This window comes from Chlamydotis macqueenii, chromosome 10 (genome assembly GCF_036417535.1).
Source record: "Chlamydotis macqueenii isolate bChlMac1 chromosome 10, bChlMac1.mat, whole genome shotgun sequence".
Classification (NCBI taxonomy): Eukaryota; Metazoa; Chordata; class Aves; order Otidiformes; family Otididae; genus Chlamydotis; species Chlamydotis macqueenii.
Genome location: NC_141565.1, coordinates 5,901,373 through 5,925,014, shown reverse-complemented (window position 1 = coordinate 5,925,014; position 23,642 = coordinate 5,901,373). Strand labels below are relative to the sequence as shown.

General features: G+C 41.3%; 1 protein-coding gene across 2 annotated transcripts in view; it reads left to right on the top strand.

Moving 5' to 3' along the window:
- The window catches only part of PRKCD (protein kinase C delta), a 70,839-nt gene that overhangs the window by 44,196 nt on the left and 3,001 nt on the right, over positions 1 to 23,642 (top strand). For both annotated transcript variants that reach the window (XM_086755338.1, XM_086755337.1), the window contains exons 3-15: positions 2,619 to 2,818; positions 5,708 to 5,768; positions 14,220 to 14,376; positions 15,017 to 15,048; positions 15,717 to 15,802; positions 16,167 to 16,296; positions 16,445 to 16,545; positions 17,732 to 17,828; positions 18,940 to 19,070; positions 19,746 to 19,919; positions 20,473 to 20,564; positions 21,661 to 21,723; positions 23,288 to 23,426. In XM_086755338.1, the coding sequence (XP_086611464.1) occupies positions 2,619 to 2,818; positions 5,708 to 5,768; positions 14,220 to 14,376; positions 15,017 to 15,048; positions 15,717 to 15,802; positions 16,167 to 16,296; positions 16,445 to 16,545; positions 17,732 to 17,828; positions 18,940 to 19,070; positions 19,746 to 19,919; positions 20,473 to 20,564; positions 21,661 to 21,723; positions 23,288 to 23,426 (1,463 nt within the window). The remainder of the gene's footprint in view (positions 1 to 2,618; positions 2,819 to 5,707; positions 5,769 to 14,219; positions 14,377 to 15,016; positions 15,049 to 15,716; positions 15,803 to 16,166; positions 16,297 to 16,444; positions 16,546 to 17,731; positions 17,829 to 18,939; positions 19,071 to 19,745; positions 19,920 to 20,472; positions 20,565 to 21,660; positions 21,724 to 23,287; positions 23,427 to 23,642) is intronic.

The window sequence follows — 23,642 nt, the reverse complement described above, 5'->3', positions numbered from 1 at the left end:
AGCAAGGAAAATACATGGCAAGCTCTCTGCCCTAGACTTCAGGAAGGCGGACTTCGGCCTCTTCAGGGACCTGATGGGCCAAGTGCCATGGGAGGCGGCCCTGGAGGGAAGAGGGGCCCAGGAAAGTTGGTCCATATTCAAGGAGCACCTCCTCCAAGCTCAGCAGAGGTGCATCCCGATGAAAAAGAAGTTGGGCAAAAAGGCCAGGAGGCCGGCATGGATGAGCAAGGAGCTCCTGGACCAACTGAAAGTGAAAAAGGAAGCCTATAGAGGGTGGAAGTGGGGACAGGTAGCCTGGGAGGACTACAAAGAGGCTGCGCGAGTGGCCAGGGATAAGGTGAGGAAGGCCAAAGCCCTGGCAGAACTGAATCTGGCCAGGGATATAAAATGTAACAGGAAGAGCTTTTATAGGTATGTAGGGGACAAAAGAAAGTCCAGGGTAAATGTAGGCCCCCTCCAAAAGGGAACTGGTGTCCTGGTTACCCAGAACATGGAGAAGGCTGAGGTTCTCAATGACTTTTTTGCCTCAGTCTTCACCTACAAGAGTTCCTGTCCCACCGCCCAAGCTGTAGAAGGTGCAAGCAGGGACTGCAAGAATGAAGAACTGCCCATTGTACTGGAAGAGCAGGTTCGGGATCATCTAAGGAACCTGAAGGTGCACAAGTCCATGGGTCCTGATGAGATCCATCCGCGGGTCCTGAGGGAACTGGCGGATGAAGTTGCCAAGCCACTGGCTATTGTATTTGAGAAGTCGTGGCGGTCTGGTGAGGTCCCCGATGACTGGAAGAGAGGGAACATAACCCCAATTTTTAAAAAGGGGAATAAGGAAGACCCAGGTAACTACAGGCCGGTCAGCCTCACCTCTGTGCCTGGCAAGGTCATGGAGCAGATTCTCCTGGAAACCATGCTAAGGCACATGGAGAGCAAGGAGGTGGTTGGTGACAGCCAACATGGCTTCACCAAGGGCAGATCGTGCCTGACCAATTTGGTGGCCTTCTATGATGCGGTGACAGCATCGGTGGACAAGGGACGAGCAACTGACATCATCTACCTGGACTTGTGCAAAGCTTTTGACACTGTCCCGCACGACATCCTTCTCTCTAAACTAGAGAGACATGGGTTTGATGGACGGACCACTCGGTGGATGAGGAGTTGGCTGGATGGCCGCACTCAGAGAGTGGTGGTCAGCGGCTCAATGTCCATGTGGAGACCGGTCACGAGTGGCGTCCCTCAGGGGTCCGTGCTGGGCCCGGCCCTGTTCAACATCTTTGTCAGCGACATGGACAGTGGGATAGAGTGCACCCTCAGCAAGTTCGCCGACGACACCAAGTTGTGTGGTGCTGTCGACAGGCTGGAGAGGTGGGCCCGTGCCAACCTCATGAAGTTCAACCAGGCCAAGTGCAAGGTCCTGCACCTGGGTCATGGCAATCCCAGGCACAAATACAGGCTGGGCGGGGAATGGATTGAGAGCAGCCCTGAGGAGAAGGACTTGGGAGTGCTGGTGGATGAGAAGCTTAACATGAGCAGGCAATGCGCCCTTGCAGCCCAGAAGGCCAACCGCATCCTGGGCTGCATCAAGAGGAGCGTGGCCAGCAGGTCGAGGGAGGTGATTCTCCCCCTCTACTCTGCCCTGGTGAGACCCCACCTGGAGTACTGTGTCCAGTTCTGGAGCCCCCAACACAAGAAGGACATGGACCAGTTGGAGAAGGTCCAGAGGAGGCCACAAAGATGATAAAAGGGCTGGAGCACCTCTCTTATGAGGACAGGCTGAGAGAGCTGGGGCTGTTCAGCCTGGAGAAGAGGAGGCTCCGGGGAGACCTGATAGCGGTCTTCCAGTACCTCAAGGGGGGCCTGCAAGAAAGATGGGGAAAGGCTGTTTAGTAGGGCCTGTTGTGATAGGACGAGAGGTAATGGTTTTAAAATAGAGGGGGGTAGATTTAGATTAGAAATTAGGAAAAAATTTTTTACGATGTGAGTTATAGAACACTGGAACAGGTTGCCCAGAAAGGTGGTGGAGGCCCCATCCCTGGAGACGTTCAAGGCCAGGCTGGATGAGGCTCTGAGCAACCTGATCTAGTTGGGGATGTCGCTGCTCCTTGCAGGGGGGTTGGACTAGATGACCTTTGAAGGTCCCTTCCAACCCTAACCATTCGATGATTCTATGATTCTAATCTCTCAGCCACCAATTTCAATTTAAACTAGGTCAGTGTAAGATATATCTTAATTTATCTTATAGCAGCAGGTATTCACTATGATCAGACGACATGTCATGGAGATTGATACCAGAAAGCAGCCATGCAAATATTCCCTGTCAAGTTGTGACTGACTAAACCGGCTTCTGAATTCCAGAATGGGCTTTGTCCCTTCTGGTTTCTCTGCCTGCATGTTAACACCTTCATTGCCTTTGCACACCCTGTTTGTCAGGGTGAGCTTTGCCTTCTGAGTTTCATGAATGTTTGAACTGAACATTTGATCTTTATCCCAACCACAGTACAAGAAGTAGTCAGTCTGCTTTTGTTTTCAGAGATTCCATCTTTTGTTTTATTTTGTTGACTTTAAGTACTAGATCTGCATTATTTGATTTTACAGTTTCTGTCCTTTTTTTGTGTGGCTTCCAGAGAGAGGAAAAACTCTAGTTCAGAAGAAACCCACCATGTATCCAGAATGGAAATCAACTTTTGACGCCCACATTTACGAAGGACGGGTGATTCAGATTGTTCTCATGAGAGCGGCAGAAGAGCCGTTATCTGAAGTGACTGTCGGTGTGTCAGTCCTGGCGGAGCGGTGCAAGAAAGGCAACGGCAAAGCAGAATTCTGGGTAAGGAAGAAGGTTCATTTCCTTAAATTTGCTGACCCAGGTATGTTTCTTTCAAGCTGAAGGGATGCCTTATGCCTTTTAAACAATGAGTGTTTGATCCCTTTAGCATGTGTGGCAGGGCTTGTAAGACAATTATTTTGTCATTTTTGAAGCAGATAATATACAATCAAAGTTCAAGAAATTGACAAGAAAATCCATGGCATTACTGTTAGAAATAATGGCATATATCACACTGAGTGCCTTTTTTATAAAGGCTAGCAGTTTTTGTAGCAAATAGCAGGCATTTAAATTGGATCTGGTCATTGTAATTCATCCTGAGAAAAAGAAAGGTGAAGTTTATTCCAAGGCATTTCCCCTTAGAAACTCTGATTTTATTTATTTTTACAATAAATTTTAGTTGTCTTGATGCTGCTGTAATGGGGACCCTATAAACCCCATTTTTGTTTTACTGGTAGCTTTTCTTGCCCCTGTATCTCAAGCAGTTGTTTGTACATGAAGTCAAGGGGTATGGCATCTTGCTGAGCATCATTTGCTCCTGTGTCATGCTGAGTACAGTTCTGAATATCTATCTCAGAAATGTAACAGAAAAGGTAAAGTTAGGGTTTAATGTAGCTTTAAATGTAGAAATACCCGTTTTTATCTTCAAAATAATTGTATATGAATGAATTTTGATTAGCATTGTAAACAACAAACAAACAGAAAATTTAAAATATAAAATTTTTTTTTGTACATCTAGAGAGGGGGGAAGGTGACACAGACAGGGAGGAACAAAACCCTGAGCCCAGTTTTCTGAAATGCCGAACATGTTTCATTCATTTAGTTGATGTGTTGCAAATAATTTTTAATGAATGAAGGATTTAATGATGAGATCTTTATAAAAATCTTATTCTCTAGCTTTTTTTTCAACTTTCAGACCCAACTGAAGTTGAGATCCTGGTCCAACAAAAAGGGTTGTGAGAATGTGATGAAGCATTGTTGTCCCAGAGAACTCCATAAAATCTTGAAGCAACTCCAGTTAGTGTCCTGAATATTCAACATTTCTCCAAATGCAGAAATAAGATTCAGAGAGGAGTATAAGGATAATTTGTGTGAGAGCTGTTGAGCTAGGTGGATAGGTGCTATAAATAGTCCTACCCATTACCCAGTTGCACGTAAAGCTGTGCTTCAGACAGCTTGCCCAGAAACTACATGTATGTGCTAATACAGGAACTGCCCATCTCTCTATTTGGAGTACAGTTAGTGCTAAACATGAGCAGGTCTCCTTAAAAATCTCACATACAGTCTTGTATTCAAAGCCCTCTGGACTAGAGTCTTGGCTGAACTTGCCCAGAACATGAACCCTGCAGGAGAAGACCTTTGCATTGGGTAGGCTAAAGCACGATGAGCATCTCATTTCTCACACAATTGGCAATGCTGGTCCTTCCTTGGTAAGGATTGTGTACACGAACTCTCTCTTCTGGATCTATGAATGCTTTTCCTGAATGCTGGATATGAAGAGGAGGGGAGTATCCAGTTGTTGCTTGGCTTAGTATGGGAGTACTTTTTTTAAGAAAACCTCCTATTCGTTCTCAAGTCCATTCTTGCTCTAAATGGTCAGATTTTGCTCTGAGTGTGTGCAAACTGAACTATCTCACCAAGAAGATCTCAGAAAAAAACCTTTCTTAGAGGGGTACTTGATATTGAAGTGGCTTACAGATTTTGCTGGGTCAGTAGGATCTCACTGGTTTGTATTCAGCTGTTACATTCTTAAAGGATACATTTATTTTTTTTTTCCACACCTTAACCTGAATTCTGACAAAAGCAGTTAAAACTAAGAGTGACCAGTTTTAGTGCTCAGTTTTAGGCAATTCAGTGGTCTGAAATCTTACTGCTTTTTATCCATGGAACAGGTACTACATAGATGTCAGCAGCGTTTAACTTCCTCTGTACAGCCTCTGTCGTGATTTGAACAATCACACCCAGCAGAGAGACGCTAGTTCACTAACCGTAGCCTGTGAGGTTATTTTTGGGTATGGAGAGGCATCCTGCCGGCAGTAGCTGGAACTGATGTCTTTGCCTTCTGTAAGCTGTGTTGGGCAAATGTTTTGAGTGTCAAGCATTGCCTTAAAGATGAAAACTTAGTCATTATCCCAGTAGGATAACGGGATTTGGGGGATATGTTCACGGGTGTACCTAATGTAATTGGTTTTGTTGATTTTTTTTTTTGTTTTTTTTTTTTCCTCTAAAGTTCTATTTACTGTTAACCCAGGGAGATGTTGCTCTCTGTTGAAGTGAAGACTGAATCACTCTTTCATGCTTAATAGCTTCTTATGTTTTACGAAGGCAGCAGTTTAAGAATCAGCAGCTACTTTCTGAGTGCAGGAACAGACCTCAGCTATTGGCTTAAAAGGCGTTTGTTTTGCTGGTCTGTAGAATTTGCCGCAGAAACCATGTGTAAGGGTTTGAGGGGGAAGGTAAAACAAATTTTGAGGATACCACTGCTTCTGATTGCAGGCAACAGTATTTGATATCTCTCTGGTTTGTAGTCTCAATGAACATAAAGAAATTGTATAGACTTTTTATTTTAAAACTGTGTTCCTCTGCAAATTGAGTTTACTGATAGTAAAAACAGAAGCCAACAGACCTCTCTGCAGAAACGGGAACGGGACATGCAAAAACAATGTGAGCTTTGACTGCAGGGAGCTTTTGGGTAGACATCAAAGCAGTGCAGCACACTAGTAAAAGCAAGGGAATAAAAGCCCTTGGTTCAGCTGCAGCAGTGAGATATGGAAGAGGGGTGTAATCCAGTAGTTGTTGAATGTTGTACTTTGATTCCCTAGAAAGAGCTGTTCAAATTCCTGAGAGTTTCAGTCAACCACATACTTTACTCTTGGTATCTTTCTTTTATAGCTTGACCTACAACCTCAGGGGAAGGTGCTGATGGCTGTGCAGTATTTTTTGGAAGATACAGGTAATGCCAATTGTTTATTTTCTGTCAGTTATGTAAAAAATAAAACTTTTTTCACATTTCTTTTGTGGACCACAGAATGTAGCTCACAAAAATCACCTAGTGTACTAGTGGAATTTTCTGATTTTATTAATTTGTTTTGTAGGTTTTTTGTTACGTAGTGTCATGCCTGCGTTTGCTTATTTCTAAATGCCTTTGTGCCCTGCATTGCTGTTGCATTTAGCCAATTTGGGGCCTTTAATACATCTGTCCTTATGTTTTGATGTGACAAAAAAAGTATTATCAGTTCCTTTTTAGGTACAAAGAAGTTAAATATCTTGTTCTAGCTTATGTGGGAAACTTTTTTTGAGGATTGGGGAACTGAGTTTGAGTTTCCTGGGATTCAGATGTCATATTCGCTAAACGTGGAAACTGATTGTAGCAGTGAGTGAATGGTTAAGTGTAGAAACACAAATCTAGTCCATGTTCTGCCATAGCAGTCTAAAAAGTGAACAATCTGTATATGTCAGGAATCTACACGCACTATTTTGAGAAGAAACTAGGAGATAAGGAAAGACAGTTAATTATGAGAAGGGAAACTTTAAGTACAGTATAAAAACAAATATTTTGGCAGGGATTTGTGCATCTGTCAAATTCCTTCCTAAAGGAAATTATGTAAACCTCAGAACTTGCCTAGCTAGTGGTTAAAACTTTCCCGTTCTAGAAGTCACGAAACTATCTCTTGGGAATTGAACGGGTCTGCTATATTAGGTTGTTGGTCTCACATGGTTTAATACTATGTGTTTGTAAATAAGTGGAAAGAGTAAGCTCTACGTTTTTTTAAAGCATTGGTGGGGTTTTTCCCACAGATATATACAGGGAACACAGCTCTGTTCTCATAGAACAAGCTAATGGTGAAGGCAGCACACATTTTGTACCATATGTGCAATCTGTGTGGCAGTTACTAGACAAGTATTAAAGATAGAATGTGATAGGCAGTACCTGACACTTCAGAGTTGGCATTTTATCTTTGCAATGGCAAAAAAAACCCCAGCCTATACGCTTGCTATTTTGGTTTCTTTCATGAAAAGTTAGTTTTTTGAAACAAAATTTTAAAAAATTGTGTGACACTGAAGAGCCTCTAAGTAAGAGCGTTTCTCTGAAGATCAAGAGCTCTCTGTTTCTGCACCAGTAATATTCTGGTTTGCATTCAAACTGTTGTGAGCCATTATATTAGAAAACCTTCCTCTTGGTCTTCATCGTGGCTTTCCTCTGCGGGGCAGTTTGACAGGGTAGTGGTATTATGAGAATCTATTAAATAAGACATACAGAAATCCACTTTTCCAGGAAACTTTAAAGTTTCTCAACCAAAACTGTACAAAACCAACTTCAGTGTTCTCAGTTGCTTATTTGATCTCCTCTCCACAGAGACATGAGGAACAGTAAAGATGACATAAGTGAAAGCCTTCCATAATTTGCTGTTAGCTGTTAGTAGGAAGGTAATATACTTGTGGGTTCTAAGTACTAAATAATTGTACATTGCTATTGATCAGAATAATTTAAAAATAGATACAATATACAATGTTCCTGGAATTCTTTACATTGCCTTTATTAGGGATTGCAGATCGTAGTGGATGAAGCCTCATTACCAAACAGTCATGCAATCATACTGTAATTGGCAAGTTAAGATTCGTGTGTTGATGCTCTTGTTAGACCTTCTACTTTGCAGCAACTTCCTATTTACCTTCTGCTTTATAGAAAATTACTCACCGATACCTGTTTGGTAACCAAACCTCAGAGGCAGTGGAAACTACCTTTCAAGACATTTGTACATCTGCAGGTTGTGAAGGGAAGTCACTCAGTCTGATATTTGCAGTGTTTACATCAAACATCAATATATTTAAACATAATAATCCACTTCAAAATTATAGACCTCCCTCATGTTGCTGTGTATATTGCTAAATAGGCAGACACTGAATGATTTTTGGCTCATTGTTGCACTGCTGTAAATGTTTTCTCTACTTGAATTAGCAGTTACCAGTGTTGGAGCAGAGAAGTTGGTTGGTGCTTTACAAGGATGTTTGTGTTAACTTCCGTTCTTCACATTGCTAAAACCCTTAGCTAATAGCTGAAAGCTCAGAGACGGTTCGCATTCCTCCCTATGCACATACCATTCTGTTTTCTCTCTGACACACCTTTCTGTATAGAATTCTACAGTAGCTGTGTTTCTAAAATACTAAAAAAGGCTTGTTCTGAAACTGGCATTTCAGTTGTTCCCTGGTTTATTTGAAGGTATTGCTACCATTGTCTTTGAGTTAACAGCTGCTACCTTTTGCAAAGTGCTTGGAGATTTTCAGACAAAAGTGACTAATTCTTTCTTTGGCTTGTGTTGCAAATTAAAGCTGTTGGTTTTCAACCCTTCCTTCTATATAGCAAATATCCTGCCATCTTTAGAGAAAACTGCTTTTATCCACTTTGATGGTAGGCGAGCGGTATTGAAGTAAATGCGTTTTTGCTCCATTGTCAGAGAAAATTTTTCATGGAGTAAACTGGTATTAAAATTTGCTACACTGAGACATTTCATTTGTATATTCTTCTTGCAGATTAGGGCCTGGGCAGTTAATTTAGGGCTGCATAGGAGAAGTCTTCCCAGTCTTACTGGGTGGGTTTTTTTCTTTCCAGACCCTGTAAAATGGGGATTACAGAGCCCTGGCTTAGAGCTGTCAAAGAACCTTTTATCTTCTGTCTTGTGATTTGAGCTTAAGTTTGTGCTGGAAATCAGAAGTTTTTCTTCTGGTGTGTGAAACATGAGAACAGGGTGTTGACTCCCATTTTCATTTCAGAATATTGTTTTCTCTCTGTCCCTCCTTCTCTCGTTGTAGGGTTGAAAACTAGGTTAGGATTCTGTAAAGCAGCTTTAGTTTTAATAGGTGGGAGTTGCATTAGGTTTAATGCTTTGCTTGATCTTTTTTATTCAAATGTAGTTAATGACCTTAACGAGTAAGGAAACCCGGCATGGTGAAGGTGGCGTGCTGCGCTGCCCAGCCTCTCGTGCGGTGTTAGCGGCTTTGGAGGCTTTGGGATTGTGCTCGTGTCTTGGTTTTGAGTTCTGAATTGCTGTGTGCTGGCTTCTGTTTCCTGGAGAAAAGGGTTAGTGAAATCTTTCCTTAAAATGTTATTAAATGTACCGGAAGATTTGCATGTGAACTTTTGATATCTCAAGTATCTGACTTCTGGAAGAGGATTGTGGCCCAGAGCAGTGCAAATATTTTGAATATGTTTTTCTCTGTGTATATTGAGATGTATGTTGTAACCATAAGATTTTAGTATTTTTCTGAGGCATCTGTGAAAAATAATAGTGTAAATAACAGGCTTGCTATCACAGTCTGCATATTATGGGTCTAAATTAAAATTTGAAGCAAGTTTATGGATGAGGTGTGTTGGGGAAGGATTGTCATGTTATTTGTAAATAATGATGAGGGCTGAAAAGCCGGAACTGGGCCTTCTCATTGTAAATGGGGAAGTTGATATGATTTAATTGTTTGACTGAGGAAACACTATTTGTACAAATTGGACAGATTTGCTATTCAGTGGCATCTACCATCTGCTTTAATCTGCGTCTAGAAGTGTGATTGCATGAATTTAACAAAAACATTTTCTGGCTTAATTTTCTTTAAGAAAATCAAAGATTTGCAGGTGTAGTAATTTTGTAAACACAAAGTTGGCAGTGTGTTTGGTTGCTAAGGTAGCTAACGTGTTGTGTAGAGCAGAGAAAATTAGATGTAGTTTATGCGTTTAGAAGAAATTTGACTTAGATGCTGTATTTTTAAAGATTGGTGTTACTATGCCTTTGTAATTTAGAAAAGAGAAAACCCATTTTCCAGTTTATTCCCTGTTTTACCACTATGAATGAGATATCAGGTATCTGTGCAGAAGTGTTAACCAAAAGGCTTATTGAATTTTTTTTAAAAGCACTCAGTACAGCTGAGCAGACTGTGTTAGCACAGCAGCTCTGCAGATGGTGTGAGCACTACAAAGACTGTAGTGTCCAAATGGGATTTTTTTTCTTTTTCCTCCTGGATTGAGAGGCAGGGCTTGTTAAAACCCTGGTGATTTGTTTTAGCACTTTTCTAAAGGACTGTTGACTTCATTAATGCTTCTGAAAGACTAGGTCAGAAGAGACATGCCAAAAGCAGCTGCAGAGCAGTCCACCTCAGCGCTCTGCCAAGCGTCAGTCCCAACAGCGGTAGGTGCTGCTCGGGGGCCAATGCAGGACTTCGTTCATTCATTGCAGAGAAGGCAGGAAGACCATGTCCCGTGCGTGTCCCAGTCTCTGTGTGGAACAGAGCAGAACATTCTTGTCGCTTTTCTTACAGCAGAGATGCATACACATTACAGTAGAAATGCATTACATGTAGTACACACACCTTTACAGAAGGTGCTACTAAGAGTTTGTAACACCGAGTTTGGCCGCTTGCGCTAAAGCTTGTAGTGTAACTGTAAGACAGGCAATTTGAGATTACGTGCCAGCTTTGAGAGCAAATAGTATTGGCTTGTAAAATAGCTAATTATTGGTGTTGCTACTTAAATGTCAGCAGTGTGAAATCTGCAAGTACTGTGAATGATGGCGATAGTAAAAAAAAAAACAGAGAGAAAGAGAGAAATACATAGCAATATTAATACTGCCTGTAAGTGAAAAGTTGTGATGATCTCAAAACCCAAAATGACTAAGCATAGCAAGTCACAGAAACACAAAATCTTGGGAAACTTGGTATTTCTGTAAACGTTTGTGGGTGGGGGTTTTTGTTTGTTTTTGTTTTGTTTTTTTTTTTGTACAGATGATCTGTAAAGGGCCAGGTTAAAGAGCAGTTCATGCCAGGAAAGTCTCCTTTGTGAGGCACAAGCTTTCCTTTTCAATGATTGCTCTCTGAGATTAATATTTTTCTTGACCTGAAGGCACACTTAACTTTCAAAGAAAGCGAAGTGCAGGACAGTGGAACAGCAGAAGGGACACTGAACAGAAGTATTGGTAGGTTCTATAATTTATTACAGAGGTTTAGGCAAACCTCAAGTAGAGCAGCCAGTTAGATCAGAAAGTGTTTTGCCTGTCCGTATTTGAAGTGAAGTCCTGGTTCTCAGTTTCTCACAGTAGCACTGCTATCTTTCATCTGTTCACACACGGAACTGTGAAATGAGCAAGTTAAACTGAAAAAAGGAACTCTGAAAATGGTAAATAATTTTTTTTTCTATTCTTTCTTTTAAAAAATCTAGTAGGGTTATTCTGGAGGTTATTTTTTTTTGTCCTTGAGCTTTTGAGGTTTGATTGAGACAATTTGGTGTCTCACCTTGAGGTTTATTACAGTTCAGCAGAGTCCTAGCAATATTATTTTAGCAAATGTTTTCCAGACTATGTGTTGCATCTTATGTTAGTGGCTGTAAGGACTGTTGTGAAATATTCAGAAGGATTGGTGCTGCAATTAAATAGTGCATACCATGGTGTGTTTACAGCTGTCAATGCATGGGCATGCCTAATGGTTTCTTAATTAACATGCGGCACAGAAGAGTTCTGAGTGCTTTTGTCAGATCAGCTGCAAGTTTTGCGAAGACACCTTAAAATATGTGAACAATGTGTGAGTGTTAAATATTAACCACAGCTCTCAATAGAGGAAATAGATCATGCTTAATGGTGTGTGCTGGGTCCAAAATTATTAATTTCGGGTCCAGGCTGCAGAGGTCACCTGGATTCTCAGTGCTGATCCAGCTGTTTTGTACATGGCTGTTTCTGACTGTGTGCCAGCCCAGGACAAGCGTTTCATCTGTGGAAATCATGGCTTGCTTGGAGGGGGAAGCAAAGGCTTTCCCTTCGTGTTTCTTCCTCCCCACCATCTCCACCCTGCATCCATACAGTTGCTGGGAAATTCTGTCTGCGTCTTTGAAATAAGGCCTTTATTCCCCTGTTGAGTCCATGGTTGAACTTCTTAAAACTTCTGGAGCAATACCCACTGAAGGTAAATGTACACATTAAAGCTAACTTGTTGAACACACCCATAATAAACTGAAATGAACTACACCATCATTTCAGAGCCGTCTCAGCTTCAGGTGCACTTGACTTACAGCTGCTGTCCAAACCTCTCTGCTTCTTCTGAAGCATACAGAAATGTTTTCAGCTATACTTTGATGTATTGGTTGGTTTTGGCAAAGATATTTAGTAAGGCAGCTGGTTGTGAAGACTGTGTGTTCTCACATGCTGATTTTGGAGTTTTGCTGTGCTCAGGGATTCTTCATAGGTAAAAGTATGTTTAAGGAAAGTGGTTTTTTCTTTCTTTTTTTCCCCCTCCTTTTTCTAAACTAAATTCTTAGTTTATTAGTTTCCCTCTCAAAATTTTTTAAGTTTGATGTCAGTGTTCCAGACAGGGATGAAACAACAGTTTCTCATATCCATATTCCCATGATCAAGTTTTGTCAGAGAATTTTGCACACAGTAACAGCAGTATTAAATTAGTACAAGTATTTCAGCATGAGGATTCACCTGGTGAATCCTGTTAGCTCCTCCTTGCTTGTGTTATGTACTTTAAGGGGGCTTTTGTCCCTTAATCTGCTCCATCACAGGTACAGGGTGTAAAGCAACACATCTTTCTCTGCTTTGTTGCTGTAACTGATTAAATCACCCTTCTGAAGACATGCTTTCCATGCAGCTAGCAATATGAAGCATTGCTGACTCTCAGTAACGTTGTTTTCCTTGCACGCACAGTTCAGGTTGGTTTCCCTAAACCCTTTGGGTGAGGCTGGTGTATTTGCTCAGCAGAGTTAAACAAAGAGATAGCGCTGTTTGCAGACTTGGACAAGCTGAAGTGCAGCAGCTGATGGGAGTTTTTGTTGGGTGAACTCAGTAGCCTGTTTGAACAGCAGAAATCTACCCTGTTCCTGGAGGGGAGGAGGTAACTCAGTGGTGTACGTAGAGCCAGGATGTCACAGCACATGTTGTGAGCTCTCTTTAGGGGAGGCTGGGTGGGTTTTTCTCTGAACCAGATGGCCAGTTTCTCAGAAAAGTGTATTAATACCTAGTAGCAAAGCACAGGGACCTTTTTTGATCTTTCTTCTCATTAATGTGCTTAATCTTTCTTTAATCTCTGAGCTGATGTCCTTTCTTTTCTAAGACAGTACATGGTGCTGCCGTCTGGCTGCGGTTGGCTGTGACAGATTAGTTCAGGACACTCAAAGTGGTATCGAATGATAGGTTGTATTCCAGGTTCAGTGGTCTGTTGGACTAGCAGTGGTGGCAGGCAGCTAATAAAATGACAAAAACCAAGCACAGCTAGCAACAAGAAACACAGGACTCCTGGGTAGCTTTGCAGTAAGCTCAGGCGTTGTGGTTGGTGTGACTTGGCAAAGAAAACAAATCTCTGCCTATCAGTGTAAAAAGCAAAGCTCCCACTGATACTGATAAAAGGCAGCAGTGCAATGGAGCAAACAAAAACCGATTGTATTGACAATGGGGAAAAATGATCTTCTAGATTTTTCCTTACTCCCGTGTTGGGGAAACTCCTGCCCTGGCCACAGCAGTTGCCTGTTACTCTAAACATTGCAGCACTTTCAACCTGCAGACCACGTCCACATTTCTTACAGATTGGGACCCAGAAGCTGCTGGCCAGGGCTGATGTGGTTAGCAGTACATCAGCTCTCCATCACTGATTCAAGCATTTATCTTTTCCTGCTGGAAGGGATTGTCTGTCAACAACTCCTCTCTGTTGACAGGAAACATGTCCTAGGGTTGAAGTACCAGTTACCCGGACTCTTCATACACCTTCAAGGGGTTACCTCTGTTACAAACTCCTCCTATTACTTTCAAAATGTATGAGTAAGATAAGAGAGAGGTTGGGATGTGTGGACAGACATAGCATCAGGAGTTTTTATGAGATAGCAGAATGGAAATGTCTACTTGAAAATCTCATTTGTCCTCACTGCTTAACGATCCTGGAGGCTGGAAGAAACCCTTCTCGTAGTAGATGGTCTGCTGGTGACTCAGGGAGTCCTGCAGCACTTGACTTGCATTTCTGGTTCAGGAAGGCACGCGGAGCAGGAGCATGAAAAGGCTTCTGCTGAAGAAGACACTCTTGCTTCCAATAAAACATTTATTTCTCTTGCATATAAATCACATAATGTATAGGAGCCTTGTATTTTTTCAAGAAACCGCTGTTGTTGTCATTTCTCTAGCAAGGCTGTACTCCATTCCTGCTTCTTCTGAATGAGCAGGAGAGGGAAGCTCTTGCAAATAAGGACACAGAGATGCCTTAGGAGAAGCAGTGCATGCATGTCTTCCAGCTTGTTGGACTGACAGTCTGCAGAATGCAGGTGTAAAATAAATAGAAACACAAGTCTGAAGCAGAAAAACAGACTGAACAGTTTGGAGAAGCAACTATTAATCTTTGTAATACTTTAAAGTATTGAAAGTATGTCATCTTGTCTTCCTTTTAGATTGCAAACAGTCACTGAGGGAAGAAGAGGGGACAGTAACTATGAACAGGAGAGGAGCTATCAAGCAAGCCAAAATCCACTACATCAAAAATCATGAATTCATTGCTACCTTTTTTGGGCAACCTACATTTTGCTCTGTCTGCAAAGACTTTGTATGGTAAGAAGGAAACATCCACAAAGGCTAAATAATTGCAAAATTTGCTTCAGGTATATTAAGGCAAAACATGACATGTACATTCATGTGTTGTGAAATGGAAATAATATATTTACTGAGAGTATTGTTATACCAAATTATGTTATACCAAATAGAACTTGAGCATTTTTGTCACTGAAATAATTGGCAGAAATTCCATCAGCATCCAGTGAGATCTGCCCTGTGATCAACAGCAGCTCTTTCACAAGAGAGTGAGATGGGTGGATCTGAGAAAATAATGCCCATGTGAGATGTGAGGTGGCTGATAGCAGAGTGAAGACCCATTGAGAGCAAGATGGGTCTTTCATAGTAAAGCCATTCTCACAGTAAGTCAGATCAGGAGGATTTCCCATGTGATTGAAACCCTGGTTTTTTGGGGTTTATCTCTTATTTTGCTGGTCTATCAAAACTTACTACCCTGCTTTCTAAACCATGCCTTCCTAAGAGAGGATTCTGAATAGCAGAAGTTAGACTAGGTTTTTAATGGGAACAAATGTTCCCATAGGCAAAGGATTGATTGACATGGTAAAAATAAAAAAAAACCCCACCTTTTAAAAGCAAGTACATGCTTTTATGATTTCCTTCTGTATCATTTGTTTTTCAGGGGACTCAACAAGCAGGGATACAAATGTAGGCGTAAGTTAATTTTACTTTTTTCTTTTCCTACTTTCCACATTAACCTGTAGATTTAGTAGTTACTGTTGAAAAATTTTCTGAAAACATGCATGGCCCAGTGCATCATCACTATAGGCAGTAACAGATATTAAACATCAGTTTTGCACGACAACCTAAGGCTGTCTAATTATGATTCCTACCTGAGTTATTAGTATCAAGATTTAAACTTAGCTAGTCTTCTCATACGCGTGTAATGCATTTGAAAAGTTGTGCTTGTTTCTGAGAGCAGTTTTTATGAAACCTTTTCTGAAATGAATTACAATTATTGATGGGTTTTACAGCTGAATCGAAAAGCACTTTTGCCTTAGCATAGATCTCTGTGCATTATTGGGAACAGCAGGGGAGGTATCAAAGGGTAAAACTCAAAAGCATAACGTTGTCCTGTTATCAAATGTTGGGGGCGGTTCCTAATGGCAGCAGATTTAGTTTAGAAACAGAGGTCATGTAAAAGGAAAATGGGGGGAAGCTGCTTTAAAAAGTTCATCATCTTGATAGAAAAGAAAGATCTTGGTGTCCATAGTATGCTGGAGAGGAGTGTCGTTTTTACATTAAGCTATGAAATGCAAACACCTCATCCCGTGTATTTATTATCTGAAGGAATCCTTTTTTTTCTTGTGCATGTCTTGAAGAATGCAATGCTGCTATTCATAAGAAATGTATTGATAAAATCATTGGGAGGTGCACTGGTACTGCAGCCAACAGCAGGGACACAATGGTAAGAGCTGGAACAATGCATTTAGAGTGTAATTATGTAATTAAACACTCCTGAATTTAAAAAAAACAACTCTTATAGAAAATGGCCAAGTCCACTTGGGAGGTGCTTGGCTGTACAACTCAAGTTACTGTCTTCTCTTGAAGATTGTATGTGGTAATTAAACTTTAAAGCAAGACAAGTCATTAAAAGCCCTGCAAGGGGGTGGGTAGTATTTGATGGCCGGATTCTTTACCTGCTAGAACAAGGGTGTTAAGACTGGGGTATTCCAGATAAAATTGTTGTTGCTGTGTAATATCAAAACTGTTTTCTGTAAGAAGCTGTTCCTGTTTTTGGTAACATTCCTCACCCCTCTCCCTGTCCTCAGTTTCAGAAGGAACGTTTCAAAATTGACATGCCTCATCGCTTCAAAGTTTACAACTACATGAGCCCTACCTTCTGCGACCACTGCGGCAGCCTGCTTTGGGGGCTGGTCAAACAAGGACTCAAATGTGAAGGTACAGAGGAGGAGGGTGGGCAGCTGGGACCTCTCCATTAGAAGCTTAGAACAAGGCTTCTGAGCTGCCCAGGGAAACAGCCCTTTTTGTTGCAATGCCAGACAGTATTTTCCTGGTGCTCGTATAGCTGTCATTCCATTTCTTTTAGAATGTGGGATGAACGTGCATCATAAATGCCAGACGAAGGTGGCCAACTTATGTGGAATAAACCAGAAGTTGCTAGCCGAAGCTTTAACTCAAGTTAGCCAGGTAAGCTTTATTGCTATTTGTCAGGGAATTCATTGTTTTCTGAGAATTTTTGAGGTTTTCCTTTATCTCTTCTGTATCACACTTATGGGGAACTGAGTTTGGATTGGAGGAAATCCAAACAGCTTTATCTTTTTAATTTGACCCATAAAGAGACTAACAAAGATGTCAATAGCCTAAAGTGAAATTGGAGGGGGGGGGTGGGGATCCCACCTAACAAAGAATTTTGTAGAAGGTGTGTGGTTTCCTGAAATCCAGCTTTGTTCTTCTGTGGTGCCAAGATTATTCTCTCCCTTTCTGTTCAGTTGTTCAAACAGTGGTATCATAACCCTGAAGTCTGTTTTTCCATGCTTCAACTTTAGAACTCCACCTGAATGCTAAAATTAAATAAATAAGGAGAAATATACCAGATAGTCTCAATTTTTATCGATCTGATATATACACACAGAAAACTCCTCTGGAATTAATACTGGCCCCATAGTTTATACTGTTCATCTCCTGCTGTAGCATGGCTGTCTCTTGTGGTCGACTTCTGACTTGCAAATAAAGATTCAGACACAAGCTCTGAAATAAAGCAGGAAAATATATCACAAAAGCCAAGAGTGTTTCCTCTGAGCTGAGTGTTCCTAAGCTTTCACAGGATATTTACTTCAAAAACAGTGAAAGCTGTTGCGCCAGCTCTTTCATGACACAGCAGTCTCAATCTTTTCATTACTAAAATTTTATCTCAGGGATCTTCCATACATAAAACTTGTATCCCTGTGCTAAAGACAGATGTCACACACAGATATGACTTCGGCATGTCCAGTATGACAGTGATTCCCACTTCCTTTTTTAAATGAAAGTATGTCCAAGGGAACGTTTTCCCACAGTTTTAATTTTTCCTGCTGTGGGTTCAAACTATTATACCTTTAATTTTGCCACAACCACCACCACACAGACTGTTCAGGAGTTTCACTGACTTATTTTCTTGCAGTGAAGGAAGTAAAGCAATTGGCTGATCTGAAGCTGTAAGGGATGTGGCTAAATAGTCTATGAACCAGACTTCTTGAGAAAAGATGTGTACTAGGAGTTAATAATAAAAAAATATAAGTTTATACTGCCGTCATGTTACGTTTAACAGCTATTGTTATAACTGTTTCTAAAGTAATAGTGCAAATATCATTTCTAATGTTCCCCTCCTCCTCAGAAATCTTCACGGAGGTCTGATTCTGGATCTGTAGAAAGTGTTGGTATTTATCAAGATTTTGATAAGAAGCCTAGAGCTCCAGGAGGAGATGCAACAGGTGAGAAAAGCTATGACGTTTGAATTTAGCCGTTTACCTACGAGACTACACAAACTAACAATTTACGTAATTATTAATTCTTGCCATATGTTAGACCTTTTTTTTAAAAAAATACTGTTAGAAAAAATTACACATTCTCCTGGCCACAGAAATGCTTACATAACTTTTGACAAAAACCTGTAGCTTTTAGTTCATGAGCGTACCTGCCTTTCTGCAAAGTCCTTGCTTTACTCGCTGCAGCGCGGTTCCCCACGATGGAACTGGAGGATGCCCCGCTAACCAGACATGCACGTACAACACGCTTCCCTCCCTCCTGTAACTAAAATGTCATCCACATCGTTAATTATCTTGATTTGCTTACAAACCATTAGAAACCACTGACAAGTGCTATCTATTTTAGATAAGTAGCCAGAATATTACTTGAGATTAAATGGCTCAAATAGTTTTAGTAGTACTTGAATTCCTGTGTCTACAGGTTCAGAGTAAGGTTTTGGTTTGTTTTGTTGTGTTTGGTTTTTTTTTCTTTACTGTTGCTAAAGAGTTCTAGCAATGTATAAGTGTTACTTTCGTAACTGCTAACCTATGACAATTTGTGCGAAAATAAATGCAACAGTAAAAATAACTTTTTACCAGATGGAAATCACCAGGCTCAGTGAGAGGTAATGGGTGGTTTTGGAGTGGTACAGGATTTTATCTATTCATCTATACTTTGAACTAATTCTGTTGAAATACCCAGTAAGAAAATTATTTTGATAATACTTAAAATTTATTTACAAGCAGTCCTTGTAAAGTATATTTTTCTCCAAATTCTGCTCTGTATCTTAGTCATAGGGGAAAGTTAGGGCCTTTGATTTTTCTAATGCCTAAGTATTGCTTAAACCCAGCATTAGAAACAATTACAGATTCAAGTCCAGTCTAACACTGCCAAGCATGCTCATGTATTTAAACTTTGTTATAAACCACAGGAGTTGACCGAAATGTTTAGATTCACCAGTATTCCAGCAGCAGATGCGTTGAAATAGCACGTCAGTACTTAATTCTTTGTGGGTGCTCTTAGTCACGCAGGATTTCTGCGTATGTTGAACTTTAAAGTCCCTTTTTCAATTGGCAGATAACAGCGAGTACGACAAACTCTGGGAGGGAAGCACAGCCAAGACAGCGTCACGATTTGCAAGGAGGAGAAAATTCAACATAGACAGCTTTGTCTTCCATAAAGTACTAGGGAAAGGAAGTTTTGGAAAGGTAAGTAACAGACTTACGGAGCTTAAGGTGACTGCCTTGCTTGATCTCTGCAACGTGATGGGCTATTTCCATTAACCAGAAAGGTCTTACTGCTACAGATAATGTTTTAACAGAATTGAATAAAGCCATCTTTGTCAAAGACACTAGAAATTAATTGCCTGAATCTTGTCTAAACTCAGAAATTATTCATAATGCGTAATGGTTTTTCAGCGCTTTTGGTATCAAAGCAGGGGAATTGCCCTTTATGCACCACAGTGCCAAAGGACAGTTTATGTCTGTACACTCTGTAGAAACGGCCTCATAATACTCCAGCGCAATGGCAGGGGAGATGTGAGAGAGCAGCCTGACCCCCACAGGTTCTGTCTGCTGTTGTCTGTGAAACTACGGCTCTGACGGAAGAACAGCCTTTACATGTCTTCTGTTCATACACTTGGCAGATGTTGACAGAAAAACTGCCCTAGAAGCTGCTGTGCCAGTGTTACGTGGTCCTTGAGCCCCATCTCCTCATCTCTGCGCCCAGCATCTTCACCTTCCCAAATCTTGCTCATCTTTCCCATTTAAATGCTTTTTAATTGGCACTGCACCTGCTATAAGCACCTTGGACTTTCCCTTACTGATAGCATCACCAGCAGTTGTTCCTACATGTGCCGTAATCTCATCCTTTATTTCTTGTAGGTTCTGCTAGCTGAGCTGAAAGGGAAGAATGAATTCTTTGCTATCAAAGCTCTGAAAAAAGATGTGGTGCTAATTGACGATGATGTGGAATGCACCATGGTGGAAAAGCGAGTCCTCGCACTCGCATGGGAAAATCCATTTCTCACACATCTTTACTGCACGTTTCAGACAAAGGTAAGAAAAAGCCTGATTGCAACAGCCACACAAGAGATTTAGCCTTTTAGTGGATGCTGTTACTAGCAGTCAAGTGAAAGTAACTTAGTGATGCGAGAATTAAATTTCCTTGTGCTCTGTGCAGTAGTTCACAGGCCTTGTGGAAAGTAAGTATGGCACCCACATGCACTGGTGAGAATAGAATGAGATCAGAAAAACACCTGTGCAATCTGGAATACCAGGCAGTTTAGTTTAAATCCTTGATCTTAGCTTTACCTTCAGTGAGGGGAAAAAAGATGACTGTTACAGGTAGTAGTCAGTAAGTCTGTTTAAATGCGTATTTTTATTAAGTCTAGAAACCCACAAAATACAGCATCAGCTATTTAGCTTTGTGATACGAGACCAGGCTACTCAAATCTCTAGGAGCCTCATACACTCTTATGGGGCTGTGAAATGGAGAAATATTCAGGAGAGGAGGAAAGTGGCTGCTTGGTCCCCAGGAGACACATTGCTACATCATCTGTGGTTGCAATAGCATCAGTAATTTTTACATTCTCTGGTTATTTGCGAACAGGATCATCTGTTCTTTGTTATGGAGTTCCTGAACGGGGGAGACCTGATGTTCCACATACAAGACAAGGGGCGTTTTGATCTCTACAGAGCGACGTAAGTCCACAACCCTTCAGTCTCTTTCTCTATGAGAGATCACTGGAACTAAAGACTTTGATGAAAAAATACTGTATTATTTTTATGTACCTATCATAATTTTTTAGTTCTAGGTCAGTTTCTGGCTCCCTCACCTAAAAGCACGAGGGTTTTAATGGTATCACTTGTAAGATACCTTGCAAGTCCATAGCAGGAACAGTGCAGGGTAGTGGATCTACCTGTAAGCACCAGTGCTATTGTAAACCACACGGGACAATTACTTGTGTCACTGCGCGAGGGAACACTGACTGGACGGGATCAGATCAAGGGGTCTGGCGTGAATAGTGGCTGGGTAGCAGCCAGCTTTATAGAGCAGGCCAAGCTCCCTTCCCATTCTCCCCAGCAAAAATCTGGACAAAACCCCTCCAGCTTACCCGCATTTCATCAAACATCTGTGTATCTGGCAGCATCTCCTGGCATCTTCTGTGCTTATTGCTGAAAGTTTGGGTCAGTGTTCATTCTGCTGTACAGAAGTGGAAATAGTTTTGTATTTGTTCAATTAAAAAAAAAAAGCTTTTAATACATTTTGGGGGGCAGGGGAAGCATTCTTTTAGCATTTTCTTTCATATCCTCTGGATGATCACCTTCTGTTTTTGAGGAGACTGTCTTTTCAGTCTGTTTGCTGGAACTGGGCAGGTGCAGAGATGGGTGAGGTCTGTTTCTAACTGAGCCAGTAGTGCCCAGTCCATCCTAAAGCAGTCCCGTGGGTACCGAGCTCCCAGGAGCTGTCTCTCAAAAGGCACGTGCGTACCACTGGAAACATTTAACAGCTGTGAAAGAGTAGAAAAGGGACAGCGTTCCCTCATGGCAGTGGCATGAAGCACTAAGGCAAGTTGCTGTTGTGTCCCCTCTACTGTTTGCGTTAGATACTACAGGTGTAGGGATTAACTTGCGGATGACAGCATCCAGCTATATAAATACTGGTGTTCTGGTATTTAAAGAAGTGTACAGTACTTCTCACTCCATGGAGAGATGCTTACAGCAGCTCTTTTGACCACCTGCATTGACTACATTTTAACTGAGCAAGACAGATTAACAGATGTTTTGGTCTTTTCAGGTTTTATGGAGCTGAAATTTTATGTGGGCTACAGTTTCTTCACAGCAAGGGCATTATTTATAGGTGAGTACCAGCTAGCTGCAGTGTGGGACCTGTGAACTGTCTTAGCACTTTGTACATCTTTGAATTCCTGATTGATGGAACAAGTAAAAGCTGTCTGTCAGAGATCTGATGTTATTCCAAGGGCATCAACATGCCTGAGATGAATTTATATCTGTGTGTCTTTTGCTTGGCAACCAGTGATGGAATGCTATTTATGTTACACAAAAGCGGTTTTGTTTCAGTTATTTTTAAACACTGACTTCAAATTATGAGTCTAGTTTGGAGGCAAGGGAGAGGTCCTTGAGGCTATCAATTCCTACTGGCCTTGTGAAAACCACTGAGGTGAAAGCTGTCTGCTTTTGCCTTCCGTATAAAACCACAGCACTGATGCTTCTGCCCCACCAGGTTGAAACATCAGGGGCCAGGTCTGGATCAGCTACTTCTTACTGTAAATACCCACGTTAAAGAGATGAGAAGATTTTTAGATCGCGTGGGTTTTTTTTCCCGTCTCACACAGGACGTTTACCAGTACAATCCCAGAACCTGACTTGGAGTGGGTTTAGGTAGGCTTTGCGTGTAAGTAAGTGCACATCCCTACAAAATACTTGAAAATTGTTGTAGCTAGGTAAGTGCAGAGCCCTAAGGTACAATGCGGTTTCCCCCTCTCAGATATATTCAGTTTACTTAGGTGAACAGCAGCTGATGCCCAAACACGGAAGGATTTATGGTGCATTGCATTAGCTCAGGGACCCTCGGGTCGAGCTGCAGCTCACAGTCTGAGCTGTGTAAGTAGTTGATACTGGGCACTTAAGTTACCAAGGAGAAAAGCCTGCCCTGTTCTCATGTAAAATTATGAGAGCTATTCAAGTCTTTCTTGGTAAGCAGAAAGCCTGTTCAGTTTCTCTTCCTGCCCTCCTTGGTATGTGCTTTTGCAGCCAGATGGACAAAAAAATGCATCACAGCCAAAGGGAGGGAATGTAGCTTTTGGAAACTGCTGTTAAAAAGCTCTTACTTGATGGAATAGTGTTATTCTGAAAAAAAGACACGAATAAGACACTTCACAGTCGTGGCCACAACACAGGACCCCCCTCGTGCTGTAACTAGGAACAAGTCACAGGTATTAAAAACTGGGCAGGCTTCAAACCTTCCTGCTCCTGCCAGATGCTCCCAAGGATCCAACAATCCTTCTTTTAAGCTACGGAGCTGGTAGCTAGTGCTGCTCTGTCAGCTGGTGGGGCATTAACTCACACCTCCTTCCAGAAGCAACAGAGGCACTGGGTGTGCTTTTGGATCTGAAAGCAAATGTTGAGGATTATAAGGTCAGACGCTATATATGCACTTCAGCCTCTCATTTATTCTGGCAGGACAGAATTCTTCTCTTTTCCCTGCCACCTTTGAAGTACAAAAGTACTATTGTGTGTGTTGTGTTGATGGATGATTATTTTCTTGAAAAGCTTTTTTTTGTATGATGTAGGGTAGGTGTTTATCAGTGAAGAAACTGCATGCAGTTGAATACAAAAATGACTCACTTGTCCTTGAAATATAACTTGGGTTTTTTTGTTTTTTTTTTAAACACTTTTTGCAGAGACCTAAAACTGGACAATGTGATGCTCGATAAAGAAGGCCACATCAAAATAGCTGATTTTGGAATGTGCAAAGAAAATGTTATTGGTGAGAACAAGGCAAGCACTTTCTGCGGGACGCCAGACTACATTGCTCCTGAGGTCAGTATGTCACTGCCACGTACGTCTGGGATGGATTCAATACACCCGTGTTAGAGTGGCCACTGTGATTAATCAGCCCTGTGTAGAATAATAGTTCAGAAAGGTAAAAGTCTAATAATTAGTACAGAAAAAGAAAAAAAAAGTTAAATCTGAGTTCTCTATAGAAGGTACTTGGGACTTGTAAATATTCTATAGCTGCAAGTTTTTTTAAAAAAA